General features: G+C 49.4%; 1 protein-coding gene across 2 annotated transcripts in view; it reads left to right on the forward strand.

Annotated features, from left to right (window-relative positions):
- Window positions 1-17,541, forward strand: part of TANC2 (tetratricopeptide repeat, ankyrin repeat and coiled-coil containing 2) — a 278,089-nt gene that overhangs the window by 248,002 nt on the left and 12,546 nt on the right. For both annotated transcript variants that reach the window (XM_012733089.1, XM_012733090.1), the window contains 6 exons: window positions 2,079-2,201; window positions 2,700-2,936; window positions 6,450-6,635; window positions 8,678-8,771; window positions 14,989-15,122; window positions 16,016-16,139. In XM_012733089.1, the coding sequence (XP_012588543.1) occupies window positions 2,079-2,201; window positions 2,700-2,936; window positions 6,450-6,635; window positions 8,678-8,771; window positions 14,989-15,122; window positions 16,016-16,139 (898 nt within the window). The remainder of the gene's footprint in view (window positions 1-2,078; window positions 2,202-2,699; window positions 2,937-6,449; window positions 6,636-8,677; window positions 8,772-14,988; window positions 15,123-16,015; window positions 16,140-17,541) is intronic.

Genomic DNA, 17,541 nt, shown 5'->3' on the forward strand with positions numbered 1-17,541 from the left:
GCTCCAGCCAGCTTGAAGTGCTGTGCTTTAACCTGCTGCGCCATCAGGGAGGGCCCAATTTGTGTTTTTAAAGCAGTTTTAATAGGTGGACCCCAATTCATACTAGACTATCTTTTATATATATATATATTCAAGGAAATTTGATATTACAAATTGTCAGTTATTTTAAGTATGATATTGATGTCAGACCATGCTTTTAAAATAATTCTTATCTTTTAGAGGCACAGACTGAAATAGTTCAATATTACCTCATAAAATGTCTGGGATGTGCTTCAAGAGACACATCACGGGGCAAGGAGGATGAGGGCAGGAGTATAATATCAGTAAAACAGGGGTGCTCTTGGAACACAGTTCTGGGAGCCGGGAGCTGCAGGAGTGGGAGGGGTCGTGGCTGGCTCAGCACCTCTTAGCTCCACCTTGAAAGGTGGGATTGAAATGTTCCATAATGAACATTCCATAAGGAATGTTTAATAAGCTTTATATTGTTTATACATGCACGAGTCTGTACACCTGTGCGTGTTTGTACATGCATAGAAAATCTCTCAAATGCTAAGTCCAGTGTTTGAATAGCTGCTTGTTAGGGTTGAGGTGGGAGGTTAGAGATACTTTGACTTTCATACCATAAATTTTGTCTTGATTTTTTTTAAATAAATTTAGACTACTTTCATCACTCCAAAAACCTAAATACCAAGACCTCTGTACAGATAGTCAACATTAGAAATCTTTGAACTGAGCCACCCCCCATACCTGAGCTGATCTTCATGTATATAAACCAGGACAAGGGAAAGAGTCTACTTTGATCATTTCTCAGAATTATAACCTTTAATCTGACACTTTAATGATTTAATTTCAGGCTGCATCAGATGGTTCCCTACAGAGGGAAAAAAATGCCTGTCAGTTGAAGCTTCTCAGAATGTTCTCCTGCACAGCCCTCCCCTGGTGGTGCTCACCCTCCAGCCTGTCCACTAGTGAGAACCCCGCACAGGGCAGCTGCTGGACGTGCTCTGGAGAGCCCGTCGCTGTCGAGGGAGGCCAGGCCCAGCATCACCTCGGCCTCTGTTAGAGGAGCCTATCCCATGAGCTGCGCCCTCTGCAGAGGCCCTCCGAGTGCTGAGCGTGCAGACTTCTGACGCCCGCCTGCTGATTTAGACATAAGTCTTCTAGGCAGGCACAATGCACAGTGCACACAAAAATGCCACCCGACGTAGCTTACGTTAAAAGAAGACCTGCCAAGGTCTGCTTGTTAGGACACCACATTGTTGCGGACCCCGGCCTGCCTGCAGGACTTAGGCCTTGACTCATGGCCAGGTACTGCCAGAGAGTGCCCTCGGGAGCCCCTGGAAACGACTTGTTCTAATTTTCTTTATGAGGAACTGAGGAGAGAGGCAAACACTGTGTGCCATGGGAGAAAATTTGTTGTGAAGACAGTCAAGTCTGTGTGGTTTTCCTAAGGAGGTCATTCTAGGGCGCACCGGTCAGGGTGGGGGTACTCAAGGCCTGCAGGTTCTCAGCGGCCTCGCGCTCAGGGCTGCTGTCACTTCTATCACGGTGCAGCCCAGATGCCCCCACGTAGCGGTTCTGAAGTCACCTAGGGCCTCGGCGTCCTCCATGGGAACATTCCAAGGTGTGGAGGGGCACACCAGAGGTCTGGGCCAGGCCTGGGCATGACATGTCCCTCCACCCATGTCTCAGTGGAACTCAGACACGTGTCCTACCTAACTGTAAAGGAGGCTGGGAAGTTGTTGTCACGTATGTCCAGGAGAAAGTGAGATGATGTCCGTGATCATTGCGTTCTACTGAATTTAGGGGATTTATTAAACAGGACTAATAGAAAAGGTATGCAGGGAGATACAGCAGAAAACAGAGAGGGGGTTAAGTAGATTTGTTGCCAGAGAACTCCAAGGTAGATAATTTAGCTTCTTCCTACAGGGCTGGTCTTTGTCCCCAGCAGGGAATGGTCCATGGGACAGGCTCCTCACTGCGAGACTCATTCACCAGCACCAGGTGCCGCCCAGCCGTAGCCTGCCCCAGGCACTCGTTAGTGGGGCCGGTAGCTTAACTGTCTGCCTCTCTTTCAGGGCTTGAGTAAAAAGGTCGGCGTGGCATCCTCCATCCTCCAGGGCCTCTGGATCTCCTACAGCACAGAAGGCCTTTCCATGGCCCTGGCGTCTTTACGAAACCTCTACACTCCAAATATAAAGGTAGATGCACAGTTTACAGGGAGATCAGAGAATTAACTGGGGGGGGGGGAGGAAGGGGGATAAACTAAGGTGGATGCTTAAACGGTGATGCTTAATGCGTTTGACTTGCCTGAGACTGCCTCCTAAGTAGTATCTTATTGATAATTTAATGTATTTGAAATGATTACGTTTTACTGTGAATTGATAGCAGTTTTACTGTGAATTTGACCCTCTGCCTTCCACACACTGACTCTTCGGGGACCAGGTCCTGCTACTTCTGGGGAGTAAATCAGTCTTAGAGAGTCTTTGTTTGGGTAACAGCTTTTCTGACCAGCCCCGTGGGTTTGCCTGAGCTGTTTGCCTTTGGAATGGCAAAGAGAACACATGAAGATGTAAAGCAAAGCAGTTGCTCAAGGGCTCTAGACCCATGGTGGGTCCCAGGTGACTGAATAAAAAGGTACCTAAGAGGCTGTGACTGATAATGCTGATGATTATTTCTACTGGTCTTCTCATTCCTAGGTCAGCCGACTGCTGATTTTAGGAGGTGCCAACATTAATTACCGGACGGAGGTGTTAAATAATGCTCCAATTCTGTGTGTCCAGTCTCACCTCGGCTACACGGAAATGGTGGCCCTGTTGTTGGAGTTTGGGGCCAGTGTGGACGCCTCTTCCGAGAGCGGCCTGACCCCGCTGGGCTACGCGGCCGCAGCCGGCTACCTGAGCATCGTTGTGCTGCTGTGCAAGAAGCGGGCCAAGGTGAGGGCGGCCACCTCTGCTGCTTCTGCCCTCCCCTTTCCTCCACTGTGTCACCTCGTGAGCCCAGGGGGGCCACGAGCCTGCAAGGGCAGATCCACGGGCATGCAGCTCCAGTGTTTGGCCACTGCGTGGCCAGGTCACGTGGCATCTGGACACGGCTCTAAAACCGTCCAGAGACACTTAGGAAACTGCACTTACCAGCAGCCACAAGTAGGCCGTGCAGGCAGCCCGGACGCCCTCTGCGGAGGGCAGAGTGAGGGAGAAGTGGAGGAGCAGGCACTCTGCAGTGGGGCGGGGGCTCGGGGCCAGGGCCCAGCCTTCAGTGTGAGAGGGGTGGCCATGGAGGTGAGAACAGAGACTGCTTCCTCTGCAGTCTAGGACTGAAAGGAGAGGAGAGAGGGAAGGCAGACAGTTTTTTAATGATCCATCACTAGAGATCTTGCCATCCTCGCAATAGAAAATGAATTTTGATCCTGTGGCAGGGGGTGGGGGGAGAATAGAGACCAGGTCCCCAGTCCTAGTCTTGAAGACCCCACTGCAGAGGAGTGAGGAGATGATTCCGGCTCTGGGGAAAATTCTAGCCGGTGGTATTTTGTCTTAGTCCTTAAAAAAACCTGAGGATTTTGGTGGTTTTGCAGTGAAATATAAGCAATATATGACTATAGCTCAAGTTCTCAGCCAGGTCCTTCCTGCTGCTCTGCCCTGCCTCTGGCTGCTGTGCGTCCCTCTCCTGCCCTCCTGCATGACCCAGGGAGCCCACTCCCGTGCCTCTGACTCAGAGAGGGGGCGCCGCCACCCTGCTTTGGGTCCCAATATTTGCTCAGCCTCACTCGCTGCATCCCCGTTCCCTGAACTTGACCACCTTTACTCCGTCCCCACACACCAATGCAGCTGGCCTCGCCTGCAGTCCCACTGCCGTCTGTGCCTTCCCTTCCACCACCACCCCCCACCAGCGTCCTCCCCTCTGCATCTGCTTCCCTGGACCTCCCTCACCTGGCTCCCTTGGGAGGACACGAGGTGTTAAACGTAAACTCTGGGATCCAACAGACGTGGTCAGACTCTAATTCACACTCTCTACTGAGTCACTTAGCCTCTCTCCACCTCACTTTTATCCTCTATAAAAAGATTAATAGGGTCAGCATGAGAATTAAAAGCAATAAAGCCTTTTTAAAGAGGGTAAGGTCTCTTGATCTCATGCAGTGTCTAATAAATAACTTTTTAAAAAGCAGCAGCCTCCTCAGCTTCAACCAAAGCTGCTGTCTCAAAAGTCACTACCAAGCGCCCTCAGCAAACACGGAGACCTGCTCCTTGGCCCCTTGGCTCACCGCAGTGCCACCAGGTGACCTCCAGCCTCGCCCTCCGGCTCCCCTCTCCTGGTGTGGCTGCCCGAGGCTGCTGGCTCCTGGCCACCCCGCGCGCCTTCCCGTGACCCAGCCCCAAAGTACTGGAGAGCACTGGCCAGTTACTTTCTTAGAAAGTTCTCCAGCTTAGCTAGTCTGATATCTTCTCATCGTTGGATTGAGTTTATGCACGAACATAGGGCAGCACCTCACAAATGCAGCGCTTCGGGGTTCCATGATGACGACATCTTAACACGGGCTCTCCTCTCAGCTAAGGGGGCATCTTCCAGGTTCCTCAACTCGGTGCTTTTCCTTTAGTGGTTAAGAAGCACCTCTAGGGAGCCGCCTCAAGACAGGCAGATGCCATTTCACATACTTTGTCCAATAATTTGAGGATGTGTCAGTGATGTTGCTGCAGTAATTATTGCTTAATGATCACCTAGTGGTGATTTTCTGTTTCCCTCATTCCTTCAACATTTGTCATTTGAAATTTTGCTGTAAGGAAGAGCTGCCCCTTCCCCCATCCTCATGGCATTATGGATTCCTGGGTATTTTGTGCTGAGCTTTGGAATCCCTTTTTGTTGCTACGAGCACTTTGTTGCTGAGATGGGCCATAGTTGGCTGTTGGGAGCTCCTCAGTAGGTTCCTGTATGTGTTAGGCCTCCTCCCCCCTGCACCCCCCACCATTTTATGAGGACCTCCTTACTTTCTGGGACCCCAGATGTTCCAAACTCATCTTTTAGGGGTACTGTCCCAACCCTGGAATCAACCATTTCTCCAAAGAGCCAAGATTTCTTTTATTCATCCCCCTAATTTTTGAAAATAGAGGTGAGTATAAAAATGCTCAGTGGCTCCCCATACTGCTGATTAAATTCACACCGCTTAGCCCAGCACTCGGAAATATCCCTAGCCTGTTTCCGAAAAGTCCTTTCAACTTTGTGCTTCAGACTTCCCTTCACACGCCCTCCCTTCCAAAACGAGAGTTAATCACTTAGCTCAACCACTAGGCCTTTTCTAGTCAGTTTGGGTTTCTGTAACAAAATACCAGAAATGGAACAGCTTGTAGACGACCTTTATCTCTCACATTTCTGGGGCTGGGCCCAGGATGAAGTGCCAGCTGAGTGGGTCTCCAGAGAGCCTCCTGGCCCCCGGACCTTCTCGCTGCATATACAAGAAGCCGGCAGCTGGGCTTCCCCCTCAGGAGCCGCTCGCCCTGGGAGTTGAAAGCCCAACATGTAGTTGGGCTGGGGAGAGGCAGGTTCCCTCGGAAACCACTCCTGATTCTGGCTGGGAATTCATTGTTCCTTCCTCTGAACTCCCATGCACATTACTTGCCTCCTGGCAGTGGTCCCATCCCCCTCTGTTGGACAGACCTCTGCCGTGCGGGTCACAGCTCCTCAGGCTGTTGAGACGCAGTCTGTGCACAACCACCTCATCCACCTTCTTATGCATTGGGGTGCCTGCACACAGTAGGCCGTGGCGTGCACAGCTGGGTGCAGCCAAGGCGCAGCAGAACCATGAGGCCTTCCATGCCAAGCACTCCAGCCACTGCTGGACAGATGCCCCGCCCCCGCCAGGAGAGGCTGCCCAGTGCCCAGAGCCCTCTGGTAGATGGGCCGTGGCCACAGCTGCAGGGATGTGGCCTGGCCCCGCGGTCCGAGGCCCTCTCCATGTGGTCTCGATGGTGGAGGTGCCACGCCCCCCCTGGAAGAGAGGAGTGGGCCCTGCCAAGGCCTGGTGGTCACATGAGTGAGTCACGACACATGAGAGGCCGCACTTCTTTGGAAGACCAGTGGCTGTGAGCTTCAAAACGTCTCTCTTCCCTTTCATGATCTCAGAGTCAGTTCTCTGGCCTCTCAAATCCTGGTCTGAAAGAACTATTTGAGGAAAAAGGAGAATCTACCTCAGGAGAACACAGCTAGAGCTGGGAGTTTGGGGGGTTGGTTTCTTTTGATACAAAAAGAAAAGGTCTAACCTTTTGGAAATGGCATTTCCCAGAGGGACGTCAGCCAGGATTGTGGCCCACGGTGAGCCAGCCTGAGGAGAGTGCCTCTCCCCCCGCATATTTTCTAAGATGGGGTCAGCGTGGGACGGTGCCCCTTCGTGGATGGTGAGACTGAATGGGGAGCACAGCCCAGGTCTTGCTCACACGGGCTTCCCGGCCTTCCCTCAGGTGGATCACTTGGACAAGAACGGACAGTGCGCGCTGGTCCACGCTGCCCTGCGAGGCCACCTGGAGGTGGTCAAGTTCTTGATTCAATGCGACTGGACCATGGCTGGCCAGCAGCAAGGGGTGTTCAAGAAGAGCCAGGCCATCCAGCAGGCCCTCATCGCCGCCGCCAGCATGGGTTACACCGAGGTAAGGAAGCAGCGGACGAGGCTTTGGGGCCTGGGCTGGTTTTTTTTTCCAAGTGTCGCATAGGAGTATTTAGGAAACCAGGAGGAGAGGAGTTGCGTTATTACAAAATTACCAGCCTCGTTAATGTGAACTAGCTTTTTAAAGGTCGCTGCTCTGAGGAATAGGAAGATTAAGCTCCATGAATTCTCAAATGCCAGGTACCGTAGCATTCTGAGCCTAGAACGCGTGTGTCAGAGGTGTGTGCTCCAGCCCCTCCCCCACTCTCCACCCCCACTTGACTGGCAGTGACACTAAAGCACAGGGGCTCGATCACTGACCTGTGCTCACAGGGAGAGCGGCGCGGAGGGGACTGGAATCAGAAGGGCCAGGTTCAGGTCCAGCTTTGCTACTCTGGATGTGGGCAATTCGTCCCACCTCGTGGGACCTTAGTCGCCCATCAGTAAAGTGAGGCTAACACATTTTTTTTTTTTATGCTTACAGAAATGGGGTACAGGCCAGAGGTGTGGTGGGTGAGAGGATTCGCCAGAGACAGAGTGGGGAGCAGAACAGGCAGATGTACTGAAACACTGCTAAGGGAGCAGTGGGGGGGTCAGGAGAGGTCTGCCGCCCCATGTGGGTCACCCCCGGGGCGGGGATCGAACTCACACTGCAGTGGCTGTGAAGAGCTTCATACTGTAATGCATTCTTTTAACAAGGCTGTTGTGATGGACACACTGTCCAAATGGCATGCCCGTGAATGTACTTACTAGTGATAATGCAGTGGCAAACTATATGGAATTATAGATCCTGGGGAAAGTTTTAAAAGCTACTCTGGGGAAAGAAGGTGACGAGAACAGGGGAGAAGGAAAAAGTAACGTGCCTAAACTTATTTTAAATTTTATTGATACAAAGAAGATGAAAGACACAATTTACCAATAATAATGAAATATACAAGACTCCTGAACTTTGCTAAGTTTGAGTCTATATCCAACCGGTGCTTTTGCCTCAGCCATGATTTGATAAATGGAGTTCACCCCAGCTTACTCTTTTCCCAACAATTTTAATAATAATCTGAAAAGCGATCTATAGTTACTCTTCACTCTCATACATATAGTCGTTAAGCTGCAACCACTAGCTCTCATACTAGATCAAGCCCTGACTGGTAGTGTCTGCCGGTTCCCAGGGTGTAGATACCCTACCACAGCCTGTTGTCAGCACCTGGGTGCACATCACGGTCTTAGGGCCCCATTCTGTGACACCCCCTCAGCACAGATGCAAGGACTGCAAATCGCCTGAAGATAGCGGGTAGTAATGAAAGGTAGTTAAGTCATCAGGGAATTAGGATTTGATATGTTTTAGCCTTTGCTTTTAATGTAATGTACTGAGTTGTCATTGAATCTTTGATAAACATCTTTGTTTAACAACTGGCCTGCAGAATTCCTGGAAATGTGGCAGCGACTTTCTGGACAAGCCGGCTCGGTGCTATGCAGGACGCGTCAGTGGCTGCACCCAGCCAGCTGACCTGATCTGTCACTGAGTGAATATTGAGTAAAATTAGAGTTTTTGTTACCTCTGGGAGGTTTTTTAACTCTCATTATAGTCAAATTCCTTAGAAGAGGACTGTCATTTCCCTTGTTAGCAGCCTCTGTACTTCTGAAAGGAAAACAGGAGATAATTACTCTGCTTTGAAGAAATACAAGCTTTCACTTCTCCATATTTATTTACTGGTTTTTGTTTCTTGGATTGTTTTGGTTGGTTGGCTGTTTATTTTGTTTGGATTTTTTTTTTTTTTTTGAGAAGAGGATTTTACTGAGGATTTGCTTCTTTAATGTATATATGAAGACTAAGTTAATTTTTTTATGACAGACTTTATGTAGCAAATTGTGATGAAGAGAAATTTGTAAACTCTGACAGAACAAATACTCTGTCAGAGTAGCTTTGGGTTCTGACTCGTCCGTGTGCAAGAGTGTTCACGGCACTGGGGTCATCCAGGGACTTCTCACGCCTGTCTCAGTAGATAGTTTTCCACCTGGAGTTTCAGCTGACACAACTTCTTGTTTCAGATTGTGTCCTACCTACTTGATCTTCCAGAAAAAGATGAAGAGGAAGTGGAGCGAGCACAGATCAACAGCTTCGACAGCCTCTGGGGAGAGACAGGTACTCCTCGTGAACCTTCCTCTTCCCTCATGACGTTGTGTCTAAGGAGAGAGGTCCTCGCGCCCTGACTCCTTTCTGGGCCATACCCCTGGGTGTCTGTCCTGTGGCTTTTGTGTTGGAGGCCAGTTCAGCCTATGTGAAAAGCCAGACAGCTTCCTTCTTTTGGTCCTTTGGGTTCTCTGGGCCTTTCGCACCAGCCAGAATTTCCTTGCCACATGCCAAACCACCGCAATTACACTTCCCCTTTTTTATGGTGTTCTTGTAGCAGTTAGTAGCAAACATTTTCCCCATCACCTGTGGTTGTAAATCAGGAGGTTCCACTTGTGTCCGTACCTCTGACCTAACCAAGTGTTAGAGGGCAGAGTGGTGTCTGACCTGCTTAGTCTGCTACAGCAGGACACAGGCTGTCTGGCAGAGGTGCCGTCCTGAAGGTACCCCCTCATCCTGTTCTTAGTGGCCTGTGGAAAAGTGACTTCTGCATGGTCCTTGCTTCACAAACAGCTGCCTCTTCTACAGGGTCTCCACAACCGTGATTCTCCCAAGTCTACACTGGACCATCTGGAGAAAAATTAGAATCCTTTGTGTGTTTTTGTGAACCTAGGACAAAGAAAAATATAGTCTCCACAGATGAGTCTCATATCTGCCAGGAGAAGTTGACCAACATTAGCCATTTAAGGGGAGAATCTTTTCACTAAATAAGGTTGTGTGCTTTGGATAGGACCCAGGTGTTACTAAAAAAATAAGTCACTTGAATTCATTTAAGTTTTCTAGTTTGAACTGTGAGGTTTCCACTTAGGGAAGAATCTTCTGTAGGTTTCATGGCTCCTTAAACATCATGGAGAATGACCCAAACCTCAGGAATTTGTTTCTCAAACAATCCCCCTCTCTGGAAGAGCCAAGGGAGCAGATGCCGGGCAGCTGCAGCTTAAGAGCCCATGACAGATGAGAAGGAAATGTGCAGCTGGAAACAGCTGCTGTGTCTGGGATGCCACCTTGAGGGGGCTGGGGACAGATGAGGGAAGGGACCCCCAGAGTCAGCCGTTCTAAGGACTCACAGTGACCTCGAGCTGCAGAAGGGACACGCTGGCCTGTTTGCTTGGGTCAGCGCAGCCCGGGACAGGCCTCTTCAGACAGGGCTGCCCAGCAGACTCCTGCAGCCCAGTCGCCTGCAGCCTCTGGGGGGACAAAGGACAGTAATGGCCCAGTGGTGACCGTGGGAGGGACTGCAAGCTTCATATGATGAATCTCTAGTGCTGCACGTGTCTCAAAATGTTCAAAAGAGAACTAAGTGGAAGACTTTTTATTGAGGTAAATTTCTTATGAAAGTAAAACTTTATGGCCTCAGGATTTTTTCAATACTTCATGCTTTAAATTTGCAGCAAATTTTGTTTCATTAGTATTATATGTCAGGATTATCAGCTATCAAAGCTTCATATTAATTTGCTGGCATTCAAAATCCTATTATAATTAAATTGATGTTTATGTGAAGTATTTTAAACACGATAAACATAAAATGCTGTCTAAGCATGTTAGAATGAAATGCACTTACATGATGTATAACTCTATTAAAATTTTTGACTTTTCCCAGAAAAATTTCTGAGAAACAATATTCTTGCTTAAAAACACCCCTACAATTCAGAATAGTACAGGACAGAGTATGAGATGCTTTTCTGTCTAGAGTGATGGGTTTACTAGGTAGATGTTCTTTTCTAACTTACGGTGCATAACCGTTTCAATTTATAGCAACTCCCTGGATTGTGGAGTTCTCTGCCTTGCGCGTCTTAAGAAATGTTTCCCCTGTATAGGGAAGGAAGGCCGGTGACCAGCAAGCTGCGGTCTTGATCTGCTACTAAACAGCATTTTCTTTACCCAAGGAAACCACGATCATGTTTCCGACAACCTGTACCACTTCCTCTGTAAGATCTAACACACCGCAACTCTAGGAAACTTTGTAACCACTATTTCATGTGCCCCTACAAGAAACATCTGCCTGTTAAAATGACACGATTCTTTATTATCACACCAATTGTAGGTAGGGTGCATCTTGATTTGAGATGTTAAAATGTGAAGCACAAAGAGGCCCATCTTAAATCAGTGAACTCCAATTTAGCACATGGCGAAATACTAACTTAGGTATATTGAATTTTCTAAAAACGTATCACCAGGGTACCCTGGTGGTCTTTGTCTTCCTCCTGCCGCCTCTGTCCTTCCAGGAAGCAATTACGGTGACAGGATTGTTCACCGACTCCCACCCCGCCCTTGTCCCAGGCACTCCGAGGACCCACATTCAAAGCTTCTAGCAACTCCAGAGAATCTGAGCATCCCATGGCCAGAAGAGGCCGGAGAGCACAAGATACTCTAACTCCTGCCCTCAGCACCCTCTGCCTAAGTTATTGCACTTGGCTGCTAGCTGCTAGTCCCATCTCCGGCCACACCCCTTTGTGGCTCATCTCCCAGAGTTCAGCCAAAGTGATCTTTCTGAACCACAGTCTGTTCACGTAACGCTCTTTTCTTCGGCTTTAATCGCAGTAGCTTTGGTTTACAACACTGTATGTGACTGTATGTGATTACATACACTGTATGTGTGTGTAATTGCTTCCTGGAAGGACACGCCCTGAGGGGTGGCGGCCGCACCGCCCACTGCCAAGGCACCGCTGCCTCTTGTGCCCTCCACCCCCTCCTCCCCCACTGTGGGCCACCTGCCTACTCACCACCCTCCCAGACTCCCCTGAAGGACCGGTCATGCTGTCCAGCTGCCTGCACCTCCTGTCGTGTCTGGTAACCACAGTATGGACAACTCCATTTCCCAGCTCTGTGCCTCGCTGGTGCTCACCTGTGCCCAGCACGCTGCCCTCTGGGCCTTCATGCCTAGAAAGTCTCTTTCTCTCCCAGCATCTAGCTCAGGTTAGCGTCTCTTCCTGGAGACCCTCTCACCCTGCGCCCTCTGTCGCCCACCCTCTGTCCAGGGACTTGACCTCTGCTGCTCCTCACCCTGTACAGCAGAGTGTTTATCTGGCTCTCCTTGCTCACCGTGAGCAACTTGAGAGCAGAGACAGAGTCTGACAGATCGCACAGTAAATGTCGAACCGTCGAACCAATGTTGTGCTGCAACGCGGCGATCGGCTTGTGTCTCGCAGCCGCCTCCTGGCTGGTCTCATATGACCCATCTGTGCTGAGCTCGCCCAAGGCTAACAGACACGACAAAAGAGCCCTTTGTTTTGCAGCATTCTCGTCACGTCAGCAGCCCAGACATTCCGACTTGGCTATTTCCCCAATTCTGAACTGTGTAGTATCTGCCTCTTCAACCTCCGGAGCTGTTTCCCTTTGAAAACAGGCCAGTTAGGACAGATAACCTCACCCTATGTTGACAAGCTGGGGAACAAATTCTGTAACTGGTCTTTTAGGAAGAGACAAGCTGCTGTGTTTGTTCTAAGAATCAGTTTCTTGTTTTACAGAACTGGTTTTACCTTAATCTTTCAGAAAAGTTTTGTGCCTGATAAGAATTATATAAGATCCAGCCAAAGCAAATGCTTACTGTTGCATTTTGAAAAGTACAGATCTCGTTTTACATAGTTGTGTGGTTCTGAGATGAAATTAGCTGGCTGTGTTAATGACCGTGTCCAGCTATCAGCTGGCTGTTGCTGCCAAGTGACATCATCTCCAAGAAAAAGGCCAAGTGGAACATTCCCTGTGATAGAAACAAGTTATCCAGTAGGCCGAAGTGGGCCAGAGGGCAGTACGTACAGCCCAGCTCAGGTGAACAGTGTAGCTTAGCTTCAAGGTAGGCACTGGTGGGGGGTCTTTCCTCAGCGCTCTATGTGGCACTGTCCGTGAGAGGCTTGAGTCTGACAGGTCTCTTCCATGGCACAAAATTCTTCTCTATCAAAGAACATATTTGCCCACAGCCACACATGGAACATTAAAAAGGAGGTTTACAGCACCCTGTCTTCTAGTAGCTTCTTTATTGGGTGCCCAACTTAGAAATCTCCCCGTCACTTGTCTCTTGTGTCAGCAAAGGTGATTCTTCTGGTTCTAAACAAGGGCCTACCCGGTCAGGCCCCTTTTCCCCAGCCTCACTGAGACACCATCGGTGAGAAAAACTGTGCATGTTTTAGGGGGACATTGTGATCGTTTCTAGACAAGTTCTTAAGCTTCTCTTGTGTTCTGACCCACAGACAGAACTACGGTTTTGTTTTGTTTTGTTTTAACTGTTAGGAATATCAACTTGGGGTGTGGTGGGGTAGGAGGAAAGACGGTTTTAATTTAAAGAACAAGAGACTAGTAGTTGTGCTCACCAACACCTGTCCTTGGGGCCTAGAAATGCCCTTCACCTCAGGTAGGACCAAGCCTCTGCCCTCCTGCGAGAAACTGGACAGAAAGGCCAACGTTTAGCGTTCCAAAATAAGACTCAAAATAGACAGTAGACAAGTCTAGGTATGTTGAGTTTAGGGGTGTTTGTATCTTCTAAAATTGCTGTTTTCCTTTAGAGCCCTTTGTCTCAGGGCAGGAAAAGATTATTTGAAGGTTTGGCTTAGTGGAAATTACAGGTGGTTTTGGTTTTGCATATGAGTCATTTGTGGATAAATTTGGCTAAACCCAAAGACAAAAATGCCATAATTTGCACTTAAATGAAAAAAACTACCACTGACCATTTGATTTGAATTTCAAATTTCTCTGATTAGATGCTAACATTTGCAAACTGAAATATCATCTGCCCCTGCCAAATACTCTGTTTTTCTGATTTGTCAGTGGAATAGGTGACCTTAATAAAGGGAGGATCTGCTGGCGCCACACCAGATCTCCAGTCAGCCTGGAAAAACAAATTCTCTGTCCTCTTTCTTTAAAAGTATAACTTCTGTTATTTTCTAACGATGTTTCCATCCTCTGTCCCCACTCCACTCCTTAGATACTAAAGTTACCATCTCCTGGTTAAATACACATTTGTTTAAATAAGGGCTTAGAATTTCCAGTATTGGAAGGGGACTCGGAGGATGAAACCCTGGCTCACAGAGACCCCCCTGTCCAGAGAGGGCAGACAGGGGAAGCAACAGAAAAGGAAGAATGTGCAGGCCTCTCCTGTGACCCTTCACTCACTGTGACAGTTTTGTTTGTTTGTTTGTTTGTTTGTTTAAAGATTTATGTATTTGTGCATACAGAACTAGGGTACAGGCCAGAGGCTCAGGGGCAGCAAGAGGCTTCACCAGAGACAGAGTGGGGAGCAGAACAGGCAGATTGACGAAGTCCACTGCTGAGGGGAGCAGCGGGCGGGTCAGGAGAGGTCTGCCGCGCCATGTGGTCACCTCCGGGGCAGGCGGGAATTGAACTCAACCCACTACGCCACCAGGGAGGCCTGTGACAGTTTTTTAATCTGTGGCTCCATTAGCTTTTTTCAGACTTCTTCTCTCATCTTTGAGACTGTTATCTTGAATATTTCTGATGTTCATCTAGATGTGATCGCAAATAAACCATTAGTTTCTGTCTCAACTAATCGAGAAAGGATGGGAAGGAGAAAAGTAAAATGGCCCAAGGCCCTTCGAATAAGTTTCCGACTTTGTGCCTGTGGCCAAGGACCCAGTGGCGGAGGTTGGCTGGACCGCCCCAAGTGAAGGGCCTGGGTCTGCAGAGGCCTTGCGCCCGATGCTCGCTCGCATCGGCCACCGGAAGGTGGTAGCTAGAAAGAGGCACCAAAAGAGGGAGGTGAGGGCAGAGAAGGAATGTCGAGGTGAAAAATCCAAAGCCAGTGACTTTGAGCACAGGTGTTTTCAGGAAATTCGCCATCGTAAAGGTCTCCGTGTACTGCTCGCCCCTCCCGCTTAGGGCGTGTGCCGCCGCTTCGCAGAGCTGAGCAGTCCGGGGCACAGGTGCAGCCTCCTTGTGTCGGCGCCCGCTCACCTTCCGCCAGAGTTCCAGCGCCACCACCCCATCCCCTCTGGTAGCCAGTACATTGCTCAGAGTCCGAGAATTGTTTTATTGTTTTGCCAGTTTGTTCTCTTTGATTATTTCCATTCTGTAAATGAATGAGTTCATCTTGTAAGCCTATTTAAATGTGACTTTTTCATGACTTTTACTTTTAAAATTTCCTTCATGGAAAAAGTAGGCAAAGCATTGTCCTTGGAGGCAAAGTAGCAGCTCCACCAGCCAGAGAGCCTGCCGCGCTCAGCACGCAGGGTGGCGAGGGCGAGGACTCCTGGCCTCAGACTGTGTTCTCTGCCTGCAGCGCTGACAGCCGCAGCCGGGAGGGGCAAGCTGGAGGTGTGCCGGCTGCTCTTGGAACAGGGGGCCGCGGTGGCCCAGCCAAACCGCCGGGGGGCTGTGCCCCTGTTCAGCACCGTTCGCCAGGGCCACTGGCAGGTAAGCAGGGCAGGTACTTCTAGTCCTTCCGCCTGGGGTGATTTTCTAGGAGGGAATCTGATAATGCAAAGAGTGGGGGAAACCACAGTTCAGGTTAACCAGCAGTCATCAAGTTTGAGGACTTGGGCCCCATTTATTCAGGTTACCTGAGAATGCCAAAAAACAACATTCAAAATCATCATTATGACCTAGATTGTGGAGCAGGACTAACCACTTTGCCCTGCTCACGGATGACCTTTGGCTTCCATCTCAAAGGAGGCTCTGGAAGACTCATGTCATAACAGACTCCTGCTAATCACTTACTAGCAAACTTGTCAAAAGGAAGCGTGGTGCAATAAATTCAGCTTCGGGGTCTTTCCAGATGTTTGGGTTCTGGATAAATGTTCATTTTGATGTACTTAGGGTGGAAAAGAAAATTTACCGGTAATAATCTTTGAATGTATTTGAGTAGAAAAGAGAGGGCCTAGAAGCCAGAGAATGCTGACGAGTTAGAAGTGCTTGGTTGTCTTCTGCCCAGACATGAACACTCCCTGCGGGCAAGTTTGCAGCCCTGGACGGCAGTAAAACAGCACGGACACAGGTAGTGGCTGGTGCTGGAGCGCCCTTGATGGGAGTCGCTGGTCTGCTCTGGCGTTGTTACAGTATTTTTTTTTCCTACTTAGTGGCTGAGTCAGAAATGGTTGAAACCTTCCCACTAGGCTGTTCCTAGGTGACTGGGAGGTCAGCCCTGTGGGAACAGGCCTGGGAAGACCCTCAGGGTGTTCTTGCAGTGGAAAATTCTGCAGGTGACTCACCTGTGCCTCCTGCAGGCTCACAGGGCTCAGGCAACAGTGGGTGTGAGTCTGGCCAACAGCTCTTCTGGGCTCACTGGCCCCCTGTTTCTCCACTTGCAGATTGTCGATCTCTTACTCACCCACGGCGCTGATGTCAACATGGCAGACAAGCAGGGCCGCACGCCTCTGATGATGGCCGCTTCCGAAGGCCACCTCGGGACTGTGGACTTTCTCCTTGCCCAAGGTCAGTCCTGGGAAGCCCAAGCGGGTACTCGGGGAATGAATCATGAGCTTGCAGTGGTGTCCGGAGTTGAGAACCAAGGTTATTAATCCAGTTGGTTAGAAAGTACAAGTGCATCTCCTCTCAGACAGTGGGGCCTTGTAACTCTTGACGTTCTCTCCTTCCTCCCTGTGACTGAGGGGTGCTGAGTAGTCTCATCGAAGTAGCATATTGTAAACTTTAGTTCAACTCAGTGATCTGCAAACGTTGATGTTTCTGACATGCCCTCAATAAATGTTTATCTTCCAGGGATTGTATTGACATGAGCTTGATCAATTCTTTTGTCAACCTGCACAACTAATATTTTTCTTGTATGCAAAGGAAGCCAACAGAGGTTAAGATAATCATAACAATGGGCCCTGTTTGAGGAATCAGGATATTGTTATCCTGCTGTTGTAATACATTCCTTTTGACTTTTACCAACATCCACGTATTTCTGATGAATGGGAAATAAGTAAAAGGAAATTGTGGTCACATCACCATGGAAAGCATTTCAGGCTCCTTTTCATGCCTCTGACCTCAGTCACCTGTGTGAAACAATAGCTCCCAGTGAAGCTCAGTGGCAGAAAAGCTCATCACTGTGACTCCACAGTGCCACCCATTGGGCCGAGCCTTGACAGGAAGTAGAGTCCTGGGCCGGGACCAGCCCAGTGACCCTGTGCTGGGTTCCCTCCACTCTTGGTAAACTGGCCCTGCACCCCAAGCGCGTGCACTGTAAGGCAACCAACCTCCTAAAGTGTCAGCTGGAGCAGCTGGGGAAGTTGAGGTAGAAAGCAGGCAAGGCTTCTTCTGAACTTTTAAATGACAGTGCAGAGACGTACAGGCCCTTTGGGGGCAGGACCACCCTCTCCCGAGATCTGTCCCCACCACGGCCGAGGCCACTCGCCTCAGAGCTTCCCTCCCAGGGCAGGGCCCTTGCTTCGCCATGGCTGGCCACTGTGCAAGTCTGGTTTCAGGGGACTGTGTTCCTTTGTGCTGAGGGGATGCTGGAGGGGCGGGGCACTTGCCTAGATTGTCAGGTAAGAGGAGATGAGAGTAAATGCCTCAGAATGATTGAAGCGAGCTGCCCCATACGCTTCCCATGGCAGTGCCCTGTCGGCCTCAGGCCTGGGCCGTGGCCATCTGCAGGTTCCGAAGCCCATCGGTCTGCCCCCTTGCAGATGTTCTGGGCTTTGTACTGTTTCTTTTTTTACATGTAAATCAGCAACTTTCAATAAATGAACAGATTTTACAGACATTTAGCCTGCATTATTCGCAGACACTGTGCCTGGAGCTAATCTTTTCAGTTACTGCACTATAACCCGTGCGTTCGAAGAGTTCATAACGTGCAAGGAGGGGACGAAACAAGTAAAGGGCCTTAAAAAGC

Source organism: Condylura cristata, unplaced genomic scaffold (assembly GCF_000260355.1).
Source record: "Condylura cristata isolate star-nosed mole 26May11 unplaced genomic scaffold, ConCri1.0 scaffold00038, whole genome shotgun sequence".
Taxonomy (NCBI): domain Eukaryota; kingdom Metazoa; phylum Chordata; class Mammalia; order Eulipotyphla; family Talpidae; genus Condylura; species Condylura cristata.